General features: G+C 39.7%; 3 protein-coding genes across 3 annotated transcripts; 2 read left to right on the forward strand and 1 right to left on the reverse strand.

Annotated features, from left to right (window-relative positions):
- On the forward strand, positions 1,883-2,877 carry LOC109710951. Its single transcript, XM_020233775.1, has one exon. The coding sequence runs from the start codon at positions 2,005-2,007 to the stop codon at positions 2,488-2,490; it is 486 nt and encodes a 161-aa protein (XP_020089364.1). The 5' UTR covers positions 1,883-2,004; the 3' UTR covers positions 2,491-2,877.
- Positions 4,929-8,908, reverse strand: LOC109710586 (uncharacterized mitochondrial protein ymf11). Its single transcript, XM_020233286.1, has 3 exons — positions 6,705-8,908; positions 5,305-5,477; positions 4,929-5,194 (listed from the first exon to the last, which is right to left on the reverse strand). The coding sequence occupies exon 1, from the start codon at positions 8,878-8,880 to the stop codon at positions 6,868-6,870; it is 2,013 nt and encodes a 670-aa protein (XP_020088875.1). The 5' UTR covers positions 8,881-8,908; the 3' UTR covers positions 4,929-5,194; positions 5,305-5,477; positions 6,705-6,867.
- On the forward strand, positions 9,386-12,336 carry LOC109710585 (prefoldin subunit 6). The gene is made up of 5 exons (XM_020233285.1): positions 9,386-9,532; positions 9,672-9,742; positions 9,864-9,988; positions 10,126-10,186; positions 12,018-12,336. The coding sequence occupies exons 1-5, from the start codon at positions 9,451-9,453 to the stop codon at positions 12,072-12,074; spliced, it is 396 nt and encodes a 131-aa protein (XP_020088874.1). The 5' UTR covers positions 9,386-9,450; the 3' UTR covers positions 12,075-12,336.

A 14,315-nucleotide genomic window follows, 5' to 3' on the forward strand; every position in this document is an offset into this window, starting at 1 on the left:
GACATCTCTTTGTACGGAGACTGCACGAACTCAGTCTCGTTCACGGGTTGGTTTTGGGCTAAAAATACAACAATAACATGCACCCGTAACACAGACCAACTAGAGATGGGCACTCGGTATAGACAAAAGGATCTTATTGCACCTAGGGCTGTTTGATTGTATGAAATTATAATTATACTGTTATAATTGTATGCAATATAAATTTGGTATTTAGTTTGATATATTTAATTCCAATTGTTGCAGTTGGAATTGTAGGAGGAGGAGGTTTAACTTTAGCAGTTGGAACTACGTCCAAATTGATCGCAATTCTAACTACAGCAGTTTGAAAGAATAACTTTAAAACAAAAGATAAGTTTATCTTCTTAATTATTTTTTAAACAAAAAATATTTTTCTTTTTTATATTAGAGGTAATCTTATCATCCTATATATAAAATGATAAAATTCTAAGAATTAATTTCTTAATTGTATGGAGTCAAACAAATTATTTGTAGTTGTGACGTTTTTTACTACATCCAACCAAGCATGATGTATATAGTTACAGCTGCATGCATTTCTAATTACACTGTATTTATAATTATATATAACCAAACGACCTCTTAGAGTAACCGGGTAAGCAGTTTGGTTAGAAATGAAAAACTAATATTTCAAAACAAGAGTAAGAACTCACAGTAGGTGTTTGCAGATATTTGTAATTTGATGGAATTGTGGAATTACTTTTGTAGGTAATCTTATTAGCATATGTCCGTTTTCTCATTATTTTTTGATTATTTTTTGAATTTTTTTAAAACTTTTGAGGCCTAGTTACCTCACACGAGTAGCTGAATTTATTTATCTAATGATTTATGCAGTTTAGCTTACTACTTTTTATCGGGGAAAAAAAAAGAAAAAAAAGAGGAAGCAGAGTCCAATTAATGAAAACCTGGTCAGATCCCCAGAAGTTCATAAGGGCTCAAAACCGGGTTTGATTCGAACTTCTCGGATTGTTTTTGTTTGCTTTTAATCACAAGGCTCTCCATATGAAGCTAGGTTTAAGCTCGAGCCATCGAGTTCCCTGTAGAAGGTGCTCTGTGAAAATGTATGGGACAGCGACTCTTTCACATTTACATTTTCCCCTTTCACGGATCAATCCATCGAAAGCGATTCAGGAAATCGCTTTTGCATTTACACTCACGTTTCCATTTGGTGAAAAAATAACCTCAATAGCCATCAACTACCCACCGGTCAACAAAACGTGTAAACCTCTGCTTCAATAACAATTATTATTTCAACACATCTGGTCGCTAGCTTAGTTGGCATTTCTTGAGGCCGTTGATCCTCGCATTAATAGTTCATTAATAAAAATATATTATTCAAATATGACTCAGTACCAAATTACCTTTCAAATATAAAATATAAATATATTTTGAAATATAAATTTTTGAATCAAACACAAGAGCACAAGATTTCACATAATAATAATAATAATAATGATGATTCGGCATCGCATCGCATCGCATCACATCACTAGCAGATTTGTTTCTACCACCGAACCGGTATATAATTATATATCTCCAAAATTAAATAGTTGATATTTAACGAACAATATAAAATAGAATAGAATCCGAAAAGATGAGATCTTGTTATTAATCAGTTAAAAGTGAAATGAAATAATCCAAGTAAATCTTTTATTTATACCAATTTCACATTCTTTTCCAGATTCCAGAAGCGGTTGCGTTTCGGTTTCAGTATAAAAACAAAAACTATACCCGACACGGGGGGATAACCCTTTTTATATACGCGTCGAAACTACGCGAGGCGAAGACCCGCGGAGGCGGTGACCGCATCCAACAACAGCTAACTATTAACTCCTCGCATTAAATCCCATACCCAACAAACCCTCCGCCCCATTACCCATCCCCCATCCCCCCCCCCTCAATAAATAAACCCCACCCCTCTTCTCCAAAACAAACCGTAACCGTAACCCTACCCCAAACCCTAAAAGCCTAGGAGAGGAGGTGTGAAAAATGGCGTCGCAGGCGATCGAGAGCCAGAGGGAGGGGGCGGAGGTGTACGCGGGGGCGGAGATATGCAAGAAGAAGTCGATGGAGCTGCTGGAGGAGATGCACCTGCCGAGGGGGCTGCTGCCGCTGGCGGAGCTGGAGGAGGTGGGGTACAACAGGGCGACGGGGTTCGTGTGGCTGCGGCAGAAGCGGGCCATCACGCACGCCTTCAAGCGGATTGGCAGGACCGTGTCCTACGCCGCCGAGGTCACGGCGTACGTCGAGGACCGTCGGATGAAGCGGATGACCGGCGTCAAGAGCAGGGAGCTCCTCATCTGGATCACCATCTCCGACATGTACATCGACGACCCCGACGCCAAGCGCATCACCTTCAAAACCCCCACCGGGATCGGCCGATCCTTCCCCGTCTCCGCCTTCGAGGAGGAAGAAGCCGCACCAGCACCAGCACCAGCACCAGCACCAGCACCAGCAGCGGCCAACAACAAGTGAAAGAGGCAAAAAACTCCCCCGGGTTTCGTCGTGTTTGGGCAGTTTATCGGGGTTGGGTACGTTTGGGGTGTGCGTTACTCTTTTTTCTTCTTCTTTTCTTTTTTTTTTTTTCACCTTTGACCTTTTATTCTTTTGGCTTTTTTCAAAGTTGGGGAAGGGGGGGGGTCTTACTTTTTTACTTTATGATCTGGGCCGTTTATTATAGTTTACTACTGGTTTAGAACGATGGATGTGCGTTAAGTTATAGTTATTATTATTAATAATAATAGTGATGGTTCTAAAATTCTGTTGGGGAGATTTATTTAAGCTACTAATAGTTGGATGGAATGTATGCTGGACCATTATTATTAATTAATTAATAGTGATTTACTTTTTTGTATTTTTTAACTTTGCTATATATTTTTTATTTTATTATATCCTGCTGTTGCTATTTTGGGGATTGGACTCGAATGTGAGTGCGTTCAGTCGGTATGAGGGGTTTTTTTATAAAATGATCCTCCGAGAATTGATTTTGACAAAATAATTTTATCAAAATTTTATTTATAAAACTAACTCTCCTTTTGCCACGTGAATGCACGTCAGAAATTCCTCAAAAAGACGGTGAATTATTCACCATCTTTGTAATTTTTTTTTGTAAAAGTAGTGAATGGTTCACTGTCTTTAGAAGACGGTGAACCATTCACCGTCTTTAGTGCAAAATTTTCCTTTCCGCCCTCTTAAGTCTGTCGTTTCTGTGCCCTCGAGAAGACAGAGAACGATTCATCGTCTTATCAATAACACCATATTATGGACTTGAAAGTAGAAATTTATATTAAAAACGGTAAATGATTCACCGCCTTCACAACAAATATCAAAGACGGTGAACGATTCACCGTCTTTTTGAGGAATCCCTAACGTGGCGCCCACATTGCGAGAGGAGGATTAGTTTCACAAATAAAAATTTTACAGAATTAACTTGGCAAATACAAAATTTCACATGATTATTTTCAAAAAAAGTCCTTGGTATGAATTGCTGTTTAAGAAATGGTGGCTTTATTTGAAGAAGAGTCAAAGAAAAGAGAGATAGTCAAAACAAAATTGGCATCTTAAAGTTTAAATACAAAAAATTCTAATTTTAAAGAGAAAAATCAAACTGAGTTGAGAATAGCATTTATCAATTATTTTATATTTGGGAAAACTTTAATTTTCTTATCACATAATTCACCAAATATATATATATATAGAGAGAGAGAGAGTTCGACTTACATAGAGAGAGAAGAGTTGTTACTATACTATCAATAGTACTAAATATAGACCTAATCTTTTAACCATTTCCACCTAGTAGATCATACTATTGGACAAATAATCCACTCAATGTTTAAGAATTATTATAATTCTAGCCGCATATTTTTTTAATCCAAAGATTGAAAATTTAATAACACTATTGACTTAATGCTATTAATAGTATAATAGCTTTATATATATATATATATATATATATATATATATATATATATATATATATATATATATTTGCATTTTTCACGACTTAAATCTGTTACACATCGTAAGAACTTATTTGTCTGTGTAGGGCGCGCATTAAGTCTCCATCCATTTTTGTTGCTTTTACGTTCGATCGTAGAGCAAAATTTTTTAAAATTAAATAGTTATTCCAGTAAGTTCGGATTAGTTTTAAATTTTTATTTCCTTTTATCTTTCTAGAGGGGGGCGTCTGTATTCAATAGAATGAGCGTGGAATTGTGTTTCTCTATCTCTATCATGCAAGCATACAAATCGCCTCGCAGCCACGGTTTGGACGGTAGCGATTCGCTGCACGCATTAAAATCGAGATGATAACGCTAGCTCCTGCAGTGATGCTATGCTGTGGACCTGTGGTCAAAAAGAAAACACTAATGATATGTCTCGAGGCAAAGGATATATATTTGGTTTCGTGTTTTTTTTTTATTATGGGGATAGTAAAATCTTCAGCAAAGGTGAAGATTTTACTCTAAAATATATTCTTTCTAGCAATATAGCCAAGAGATTTACGCGAATAATCAGTAAATAGGTTTTACACACCGCCTAGGACCAGACCAAATTAACGTTTTATAAGTGGCAAAACTATGGAAAAAGATTAGATGAAAATAGTGTAAAAATTAGCTTTCAAAAAAAAAAAAGTATAAAAAAATAAAATTGAAAAAACTTACTGTTGATTTTGTAGTTGTTGTTAAAGTGTCAACACCATGAGGGAGAAAATTCTGTCTCTCGTCAAGTGTTCTGAGGTGGTGCTTCATTTTCTGCATAACCAAAAGAGTAGATAGTAGTCAACTTCTTCACCTGCAAACAGTAATGACGACGGTGGCAAGCACTAGTAGGAAGTCGATCTGCATATAAATGAGGCGCGATCCTGGCAACATTGCCAAAAATGAGAAAAAAGTCAATCAGGAAAGAAAAGGAACTTTTATCAATCAATGTCCTCATATTATTAACTTCACAACGTCCTTTCTGTCGCAACGAATTTCAGCATCTTATTGTATTCCAATATGAAAAATGGTTCCTTAGAATTGTGCGCGCGCGCGCGCGAGAGAGAGAGGTTCTTGCCCTTATTGTTCCATGAGTCGTTTGAGTGGAGCCACTAGGAGGGGCACAATGTAGAAACCCTCTGGCAACTCCGCTTGGCAACAACTGAAGCTGCTCAAAATTTTATTTCCACCACTGAATGGTCCTAATTGCCAAAACAAACAAGATTAAAGAGATAAAAGAAAACAAATACTAATTGCCAAAACAAACAAGATTAAAACATCTGTTTGATAAAAGGCTTGACATGGAACATACCTAAACCACCTTAAGCGGCTAACTTGTAAATACTTAATGGGTAGAGTAGGCAAATCCAGCTGATCCCGACTTGCATGAGCTTTGGTTTACTTGTCTGACTTTAACAAGTATTTTCCCGGAAAAAAGTTCAGTAAAAGAAAGTAATGCTTCAAGTAGACAAAATAAGCTCTGGCCTAAAGAAAAACAAATATATGTTAGGCTTAGTTTGGTATTGAGGTCTATCAAACGCTATTAGATAAAATGGAGTTGAGGAAAAAATATATAGGAATATGCTTCTGCGTTCTTCGGTGGGACCGCAGAAAATATATCGTAACCGACTCATCGCGATATGCGGAATGCAATATTATGTACGGAAACAAATCGGGTATTTTTCCAACGTACTTTCTCACCGCACGTAACGCAATCTCCCCGCAATCCCAAACGAAGCCTTAGTTTCATAAGCTTTTGCTTTACATGTCTAAGGGACTCGTTGTTTTGGCTAGAGCTTTTCTACAAGAAACACTATCTGCAACAGCTTCCTACTGCAGAAGAAGATTCACATCCTACCTTCTGCTTTTAAGGCTCACTCAGTTTTCGCTCCATTATAGTACTCAAAATATTTGCTTTGGGCCTCATCTCCACCTATTGTAGAAGGCCAGGTCCTTTTTGAATTTCATGACTTGCGCTCTAAAATCCAACTTAACTGAATCACGTTTCTTAATTAGTGCATTCCATCACCCCGTCGAATATCATCAGATACCATGGAATGGTCGTATCGTACTTCATCCTCACCTTCATGCATTCTAATTTGCTGTAAAATAAATGCAATGAACATCCTAACTTTCCTTCTAACATCACTGATTTAACTAACCATTCCCATCTCCGCTAAACCCATTTTTGACAAGTTTCTTTTCTAGTTGGCTATAATCTGACTATGAAGCAATGCAATCTTATAGGCATCTAACAAAGCTTCAGCACCTTATTTTGTTTCCCAAAATGACACACTGAATCAGACAAGTTTCATTTCAAATAATTCCATGCAAATCAGGGAGGGGATTATTTGAAAGCTTGATTTCCCTTGGAACATATTAAGGTTATATGGAGCTCAACAAAGAACATTGAGGAAGCAAGAGCATGAATAAAAGTTAGCATGATTAAGATGATTGTAACATAATAATAAACAACCCAGGAAGATTCAATATTTTTGCTGAAATCACAAGGGGAATTTTCTTATTACATGATGGAGCAATAGTTGATGTAGAGAACAGGTATTTTTATTGCTCTTCTTTCCATTGTGTTTTGTCCCTCTGGAGTTTAAAATAATCAGAGAGCATTATTAACTGATAACTTGACCTAAAAAATTTGTGGAACAGGGAAACAGAATTAATGAATTGAAGGGCTTGTTATTTCAGCTAAGTTACCTTAAGATGTCTCAGCATGCTGTGGTATTTGTTGAAGAAGCTTGTTCGGTTGTGGAGTCCACCTAATGTACACATCCTCACTGCCCACTTATCCTTGAGAAATGAATCAGTCCACATCTTTTCTTCAACCCATCAAAGTACTGTATCACTTAAATCTGACCATTTACCCTAATAGATATATTTTGTCAGCATAGGAAGTATCGTCACTCTTTCCCTTCTCTTTTAAAGTTCTTGATGATTTCTTGCTCAAAATGCCATGAATTTTATGGCTCCACACCATCTTTGATATATCCTCCTGGGGTGAAATTAATTCCTGACGCTTGACCGTCTTAAGCAATTCACAGAAGAACTTTGGATCTTGCAGCTTAATATATTCACGCAACACGAGTTCATGGTGAGGCACCCAATTCCTAGGCAAAGGGGTATAATCACAAGAAGGAATCGACGACATGCGAGAGAACTGAACCCCCTCAATGGCATCAACAAGCCCCATTCTCAAAAGGTCAGAATACTCAGGTGCATCATTTCTTGTGCTTTCCGTCAATGGACGGCTGAGATCACGCGAGGCGATCTTGTAGACCTTAGCACGGGACTTCAATCTATACCTTGCAGCATACAGCTTAGCCAAAGAACTCCTTACAACATAGGCACAAAAACCAACAATTTTCTTTCTATTATCTGCATATCTATACCAATCCGCCATGGTTTCAAGGAACTTATTCATCTGAGAATTGGTGTGGGCTTGTCCAGAATAAAGCATCGGCATGCAAGGCAATGGCTCGGGATCGCGATCCCCTTTGACAAGTTCGAGCTGCCTGAAGTGTCTTATACATCGCTGCAAGCTCGCAGTTACTGAAAGCAATGTTCCAACTCCTTTCTCACTTACAACTTTACCCCCAGTGGCCGTGTAACGCAGTGTAGGGTATATCACTCGTCGGCATATCACATGATCCAAGAATTCAATTCCCCTCGATATGTGCTCGATCTCTACTTTCGAATTCTCCAACCTAAGTCCAAACGTGGTTTCGCAGAATTCGATCAAATTCCTTCTCAAGTCCACCGCATCCTCTCTCGGGCCTCGAATTCCGATCAAAATGTGGGACCCGTAACGGATATAATCCATCTTTCTCGTCTTCTCTTTCCCGCTCGATGGAACGAATTCGGGCCATGATGGATTATGGCAACCGTCATCAATTGATTCCTTCCAAATGGAGTCAAGCTTCGATGGGCAGAAGTAATCGTATATCTTATCCTCCATCCAATTGTCTAATTCGGTGAAACATATGTTAGCAAGCAATGGGCTTAAAATTCCGCAATGCCCATAGTGAGGAATTCCCTTAGCCTCGTCAGGAGCAAATTCAAAGAAAGTTCTTAGCCAGTATGGGTCGGGCTTCGGCTCATTCTCGTTCAGCACCTTCTTCTTCCTGGCTTTCCTTAGCATCTTCCGCTTCATCCTCTTCTTAGCCAATTTATCGACTTCTTGTTTATCTGGGGGTAAAGAGCCGACCCGAATGGGTCTCTTAAGTGCAGATTTGATCAAGCGGAGGACGTTCCGGTCAGTGACGCATTTCTCCAAACACCTTATGATCACGTCCGGGGTGAGCCCATCGGCAACGTCTGTGAGGTCGGCTTTAAGGAACCAGAGGTACCCGGCGAAGTTGGAGCGGATTGTGCGGAGGACGGTGTGGGGGCCTCGGCCGGGGCGAAAGGCATGGGATTTGGACGAGAAGCGGGGTTCGAAAACAGGTTCAAGGATGAGTAGGAGGAGCTCCTGGACGACGCGGTCCTGGAACGGCGGGGGTGCGGAGGCGATTAGGGCTCGGAACTTGCGGCGGGAGATGGGGCGCGTGGAGGGAGGGTCAGCGGGGGAGCGGAGGAGGAGGTGGGTGGAGGCGCCCCAAGGGTAGGAAGGGGAGAGGGCGGAGCGTTGGAGGAGGAGGAAGGAGCGGACCCAGAGGTCGGAGCATATTTGGATGGGGTCCTCCTTCATGAGGTCGTAGGGATTGGGGAGGGAGGAGGCGACGTCGTCGTCTTCATGGTGGTGGTGGTGGTGGTGGTGGTGGGGAAGAGAAGGTGAGGAGAAGAGGGACGAGGAGGAGGAGAGGCATAGGGAAACGTGGATATGGGAGGGGAAGGGTAGAAGAGAGAAAGAGTGTTTGAGAGTTGGGAAGCGCATCGTCGCTTCTATCCTCCTCCTTCCTCCTCCGGTCGGATCCAATCGGATTGTGAAAGAGTCGGGTCGGGTCAACTCTTGCCATCTCAATTTATTTGTCCGAAACTGTCGAACAATCACTGAACCCGAGCAAGCCTCCATCGCACGAGACATGGCTTCGTCGTCTCCGGCGCTTCGCGAACTCCAGCGCGACCTCGAGAACCAAGCCAACGCCCTCAGCAAGATCCAAAAAGGTTCCCTTCTCTCTCCTCCCTCTCCCCCACTCTCTCTCTCCAACCTCCCTAAAACCCTAACCCTAGCTTCGATTCATCGACTCCGATCTTCCTCGTTCCCTCCTCTCTCTCTCTCTCTCTCTCTCTCTCTCTCTCTTCCGCAGATATTGCGAAGAACCACCAGGTGCGGAAGCANGGGTCACAGGCCATTACTTCGGGTTATTTATCATACGAGTTAAGTCGGGTCGGATCCAATCGGATTGTGAAAGAGTCGGGTCGGGTCAACTCTTGCCATCTCAATTTATTTGTCCGAAACTGTCGAACAATCACTGAACCCGAGCAAGCCTCCATCGCACGAGACATGGCTTCGTCGTCTCCGGCGCTTCGCGAACTCCAGCGCGACCTCGAGAACCAAGCCAACGCCCTCAGCAAGATCCAAAAAGGTTCCCTTCTCTCTCTCCTCCCTCTCCCCCACTCTCTCTCTCCAACCTCCCTAAAACCCTAACCCTAGCTTCGATTCATCGACTCCGATCTTCCTCGTTCCCTCCTCTCTCTCTCTCTCTCTCTCTCTCTCTTCCGCAGATATTGCGAAGAACCACCAGGTGCGGAAGCAGTACACGATCCAGCTCGGTGAGAACGAGCTCGTCCTCAAGGTCTGGCCTCTATGCTTATTTTACTCTTTTACTCTTCACTGTATAGTTTGAAGAAGGGGCTAAAAGGAAATTTTTTTGTGATCCGTCTTTTTTAATCCGAATGTTGAATCTGGTATATTAGGAGCTGGAGCTATTGAACGAAAGTGCCAATGTATACAAGCTGATCGGGCCGGTGCTGGTGAAGCAGGACCTCGCCGAGGCGAAGGCCAATGTTAAGAAGAGAATTGAGTACATCTCCGCGGAACTGTAGGTTCCTATTGATTACGAACCAGAAAATTTTTATTTGCTCGTATTCGTGGTATTATTTGCTTCTTTTGATTGATTGAATGGTAAATTTGGCTTTTTTTAATGGTTACTATGTTTGTGATTTCTTAACTCCACAGAAAACGGCTTGATGGGACCCTTCAGGATTTAGAGGACAAGCAAAATAGCAAGAAGGAATCGGTATGTTGCCTCATTTTCTATTTGAATTGTATCTTATGTAAGAATGTTTTTGATAGCTTCTTCATCTCCTGGACGCTGATGTGAAGTTTTTGTTCAAATATCAAATCATTGTGAATTTGCAGCAGATTATTTTCTAAATAAAATTCAGCAATTATTAGTTGATAGCGTAACGAAAAAGAATCAAATTACTCTTATATAACAATTAAATTTGATATATCTTCATGCACAATTTTCATGCCCACTTCAATGACATAGGGATCTCGTAATTTGCAGAAGTGTGTATTACATGAGTAGTTTATTCAAATGGAACTAAAAGAAAGATGGAATTAGGAGTTTAGAGTGAAAAGGGGAGTCCATTTTCATAGCATGGTTTACTGAAGTTAGTAACTTTGCATGAGAAAGAGCATGCTATCAATTTCACGATGTTACATTATGATAACCCTGTTGCTTTCGCATAAAGAGAAAAAAATTATAAAAAAACTAAATGTTGTGTTATTTTACCATTATATTGCTGTTGATATCTAGTGTTTGTTTCTTTCTAATGCTTTCCACTCTTTATCCCTACCATATAAATTTTGAAAATACACACAGACACTTGGACACCAACATGGACATCGTGAGTCTACTGCTCTTATCTTGTATGCTCTTTCAGTTTGTCTTGGTAGATATTTTTAGTTTGACTGTTAATGGACTATAGAGCGCAGTTGAAAAAACATGATGAGTGATTTCTTTCCTAGGCAGGGAAAAGTACGAGTCTAGAAAATTTTTGGCGGTAGATGATTCAAGACATTTATGATAAGATTTAGCAAATAGTGCTCACTGTTTCTGATAATATTAAGCAAATAGTGGTCGCTGCTAGAGATGAGATATAGACTTTTGAGAATCACTGCAGCTAATCTCAGAATCGGATGAAGGAAATATATGAGAGGAAACTAGTAAATTGATACTTTTCGGGACTTGGAATTGGAGGTTTACATAGTAAGAATTTCAGAGAATATGACGAGGTTTTTGAACTGTGTTTTCAAGGTGGCTCTTTGTAAAATTTTTGTTGATAACAGCTGGAAATTCATTGTTTCAGTCGCATTAATAGCACATCACTTCCATAATACTTTATAGATCCAATGATACTAAATGGGCCATCGTATTCACTTGATCTCTCAGACTGATTTTTTTTTCCTTTTTTTTTTCCTTTTGGGTGCCAATGTTGTTCTCCATCCATATGATGGCAGGAACAACATTACTTAACTGCTGAAATAAGCTTTAGTTCCTCTATGTACAGTGACAGCATGGTATAATAAACAAAGTGCATGCCATATTTCTGGCATTCGCAAATCTTGTGTACATCCTAATCTAAGTGCTTAAAAGCTCTAGTACGTGACCTTTTCTATGGCTACTGGATACAGATATGTTCTGACCTTTTAAATCCTTTAATTATCAGTGGATTAGCTCTTTTGAGCGGTGTCATTGCTCTGTTGTATCTCATTAATGCTGTTTCGTTGTGTCGGTTGAAAGGCTCATGCAGTTTAAGCGTTTTAACAGTCAGATCTATTAAAATTAGGCAACTGACTGTGCAGAGCATAAATATTTTCTTCGATTTCAAATTTAATGTTGTATTTAATGCCGGAATTTTCTTTTCTACTGTTGATCAAATATTCTTGGACATGTTTTATGTTGGCAAAATGATGATTTTATACTTTTTGAAGTTCCCAAGCTAAATATGTCTGATAACAAGCTCTTATATTCATGTATGACCAAGTTTGCTGCTGTGCATTTCAGACGTAATTATCTAATTTCGAACTATCTATCTAATTAATTTGCTTTCTTTTTGCAGATTCTTAAGTTACAACAGAGGATTCAGACTGTACAAGCTGGAAAAGCGAAGTCCTAGTTATCTTTTTGTAGGGACCGTAAGTTGTGGTTGAACTCATACAGGGAGTTTTAGCTCCATCAGATGAGCAATGTAGCAATCAGTATTTGTCAATGTTTGTTGCATACTTAAATATCACCTTTTTCTTCTTTTTGGTTATTTATTATTATTACATTCCTTTGGCTGCAGGAAATGACTGTAACAGCGTGGCTTTTTGCCATATTAGGACTTTTTATGGGCTTTATTATTTCATATTGGGGAATACTATGGCATGCTTATTTAAGTCAGGCTGTTTTCTGAGTGGAATTTCAAAATGGCCTGTAATTGAGGCGGTCTCCATACATTTTTACCTTCCAGGTATACTAGCTTAGTTACCCAGGTTCAATTCAGATCAATTAGATTCTTAGGCTCATTCCCTTTTGAATCATCCACTGTTGTAGAGTTTGAAGAAAGCCAAACTTAGCTTTCCAATTTTACGTTAGTATTGCAAATCATATATTCGCTGTGAAAGCCCCTTCTTGTATTTCTTGTTGGACCTGCTTGAAAAAGATCTGACTCCCCCTGGTCCGGCTGTTTACAAACTTTTGCAGTTTAAGTTGAAGTCTAATGTGATTCATTGTATCATTCGATCATAGAAGCTGCGGCCCGAGAAAGGATGGGGCTTGGGTGACCCAGTTTTTAGTCGACTTTGCTTGATCCAACAATATTTGATTTATTTGGTCGGGTTCGGATTTAAAATAGCTATATAAAATTTCTGACTAGTCAGACTCACATCAGACGCTCTTAACCAACGTGTTTGGCGCACCTTAGAATCCAATTTTCTCTAGGTAGAGAGATTAATTATCCGCGTGCTCCAAAAGTACACACATGTTTTTCATGGATGGAGAAACTGTGGCCGGAAAAGCCTGGAAAGCAAACCATAAATCCACCGAGCTAAGCTAAGAATCAAAACTTTGTTACTAAGCAAGCTAAGCTCACTGGGTGCAGGGCTCAATGTCCCTTTCCTCTCGATCCGAGACAAAAAGTCTTAGCTGTCCTTGTCAATGGAAGCATTGAAGAGGCCCAGTCACTTGGACCACTTTGAAGGTACCGACCCTTAAAATAGCAGCGGTAACATTGCAAAATAATAGAACTTTTCCCGTGCTGGTGGAATAAGCGCACGAGACTATAGGATTGTTTGGCCCTGCGCTTGGTCGGCTCACAATGTATAGTGTTGTTAGGGTGCGGTTTGAGCTAACAAAATTTCAGAGCTAAAACTTGATCAGCATATAGTAGTCAAAGCTCGTGACTTCGTCTCCCACTCACCTGATATCAAGGTTTTTTTTTTTTTTTTTTTGTAGAAATAGATAGTATTTTACCCGCTTCATTTACTTTATTTAAAAATAAATTTAGCTGAAACTGTGAATCAACTAAGATTCAAACTTGAAACTTTGAATACCAACCATCAAATACTTTGTCATTTGCACTAGAAACAATCGGTCTGATATCAAGATTTACCAAGCGCTATGACACGCTAGTTCCGCGTGGTGCTGAACCGGACGAAGCTACCAATGCCGTGAATGACATTTGATGATTTGAATAGCACTGTTACACTCTCAAAAAGTGGGTCGGGGTAGTGCGTTTGTGATTAACCTCTTCCAATCTGTCGCGTTTTTTCGTCCCTGTTAAATGATGTCGAATTTTCGTTGACAGCTTAAACAATTGCCTCATGGTGCGCATTAATTGCGAGCAAAGTGGATCAGTAAAACCAAAAGGCAAAAGTTGCTGCCGCTACCAAAAAAAAGTGGGAGCAGCACAAGAAGTGTAGCGCTGTCGACGGATCTTTTCATCTAAACGACAACATCTCCGAACTCGTAGTGACCTCCACGCACTCAAGATAGTGTCTATCCTCCCACTCGTTTCGTCCTACGTTCCGAAAACTTCAGCTGCTTTATTTTTTCTATGACATTTTTAGAACTAATCTTAATACTAACAAGTAAATTATGGAAGCTAATTAATTATAATTACAATCCACTCAATTACTAAATTTGACTATGGGGACCAAATCAACAGTGTCTCTTTTTTTTTTTGCCTTTTTAAGATATGGAGTTTTTTAATTTGATCTGAAACCTGCCCCCATTGAACCCAAAAAAACGTAACGTAACCTGATACCCTCTTGCTAGATTCTTCTATACTTTCTTCTTCGGTGCAAATGCTTAACAACGTAATTACTCACTAAAGACCATTATTATGTATTTAATTAATTATTAATCAAAAGCACGT

This window comes from Ananas comosus, linkage group 5 (genome assembly GCF_001540865.1).
Source record: "Ananas comosus cultivar F153 linkage group 5, ASM154086v1, whole genome shotgun sequence".
In the NCBI taxonomy this organism is placed as follows: Eukaryota; Viridiplantae; Streptophyta; class Magnoliopsida; order Poales; family Bromeliaceae; genus Ananas; species Ananas comosus.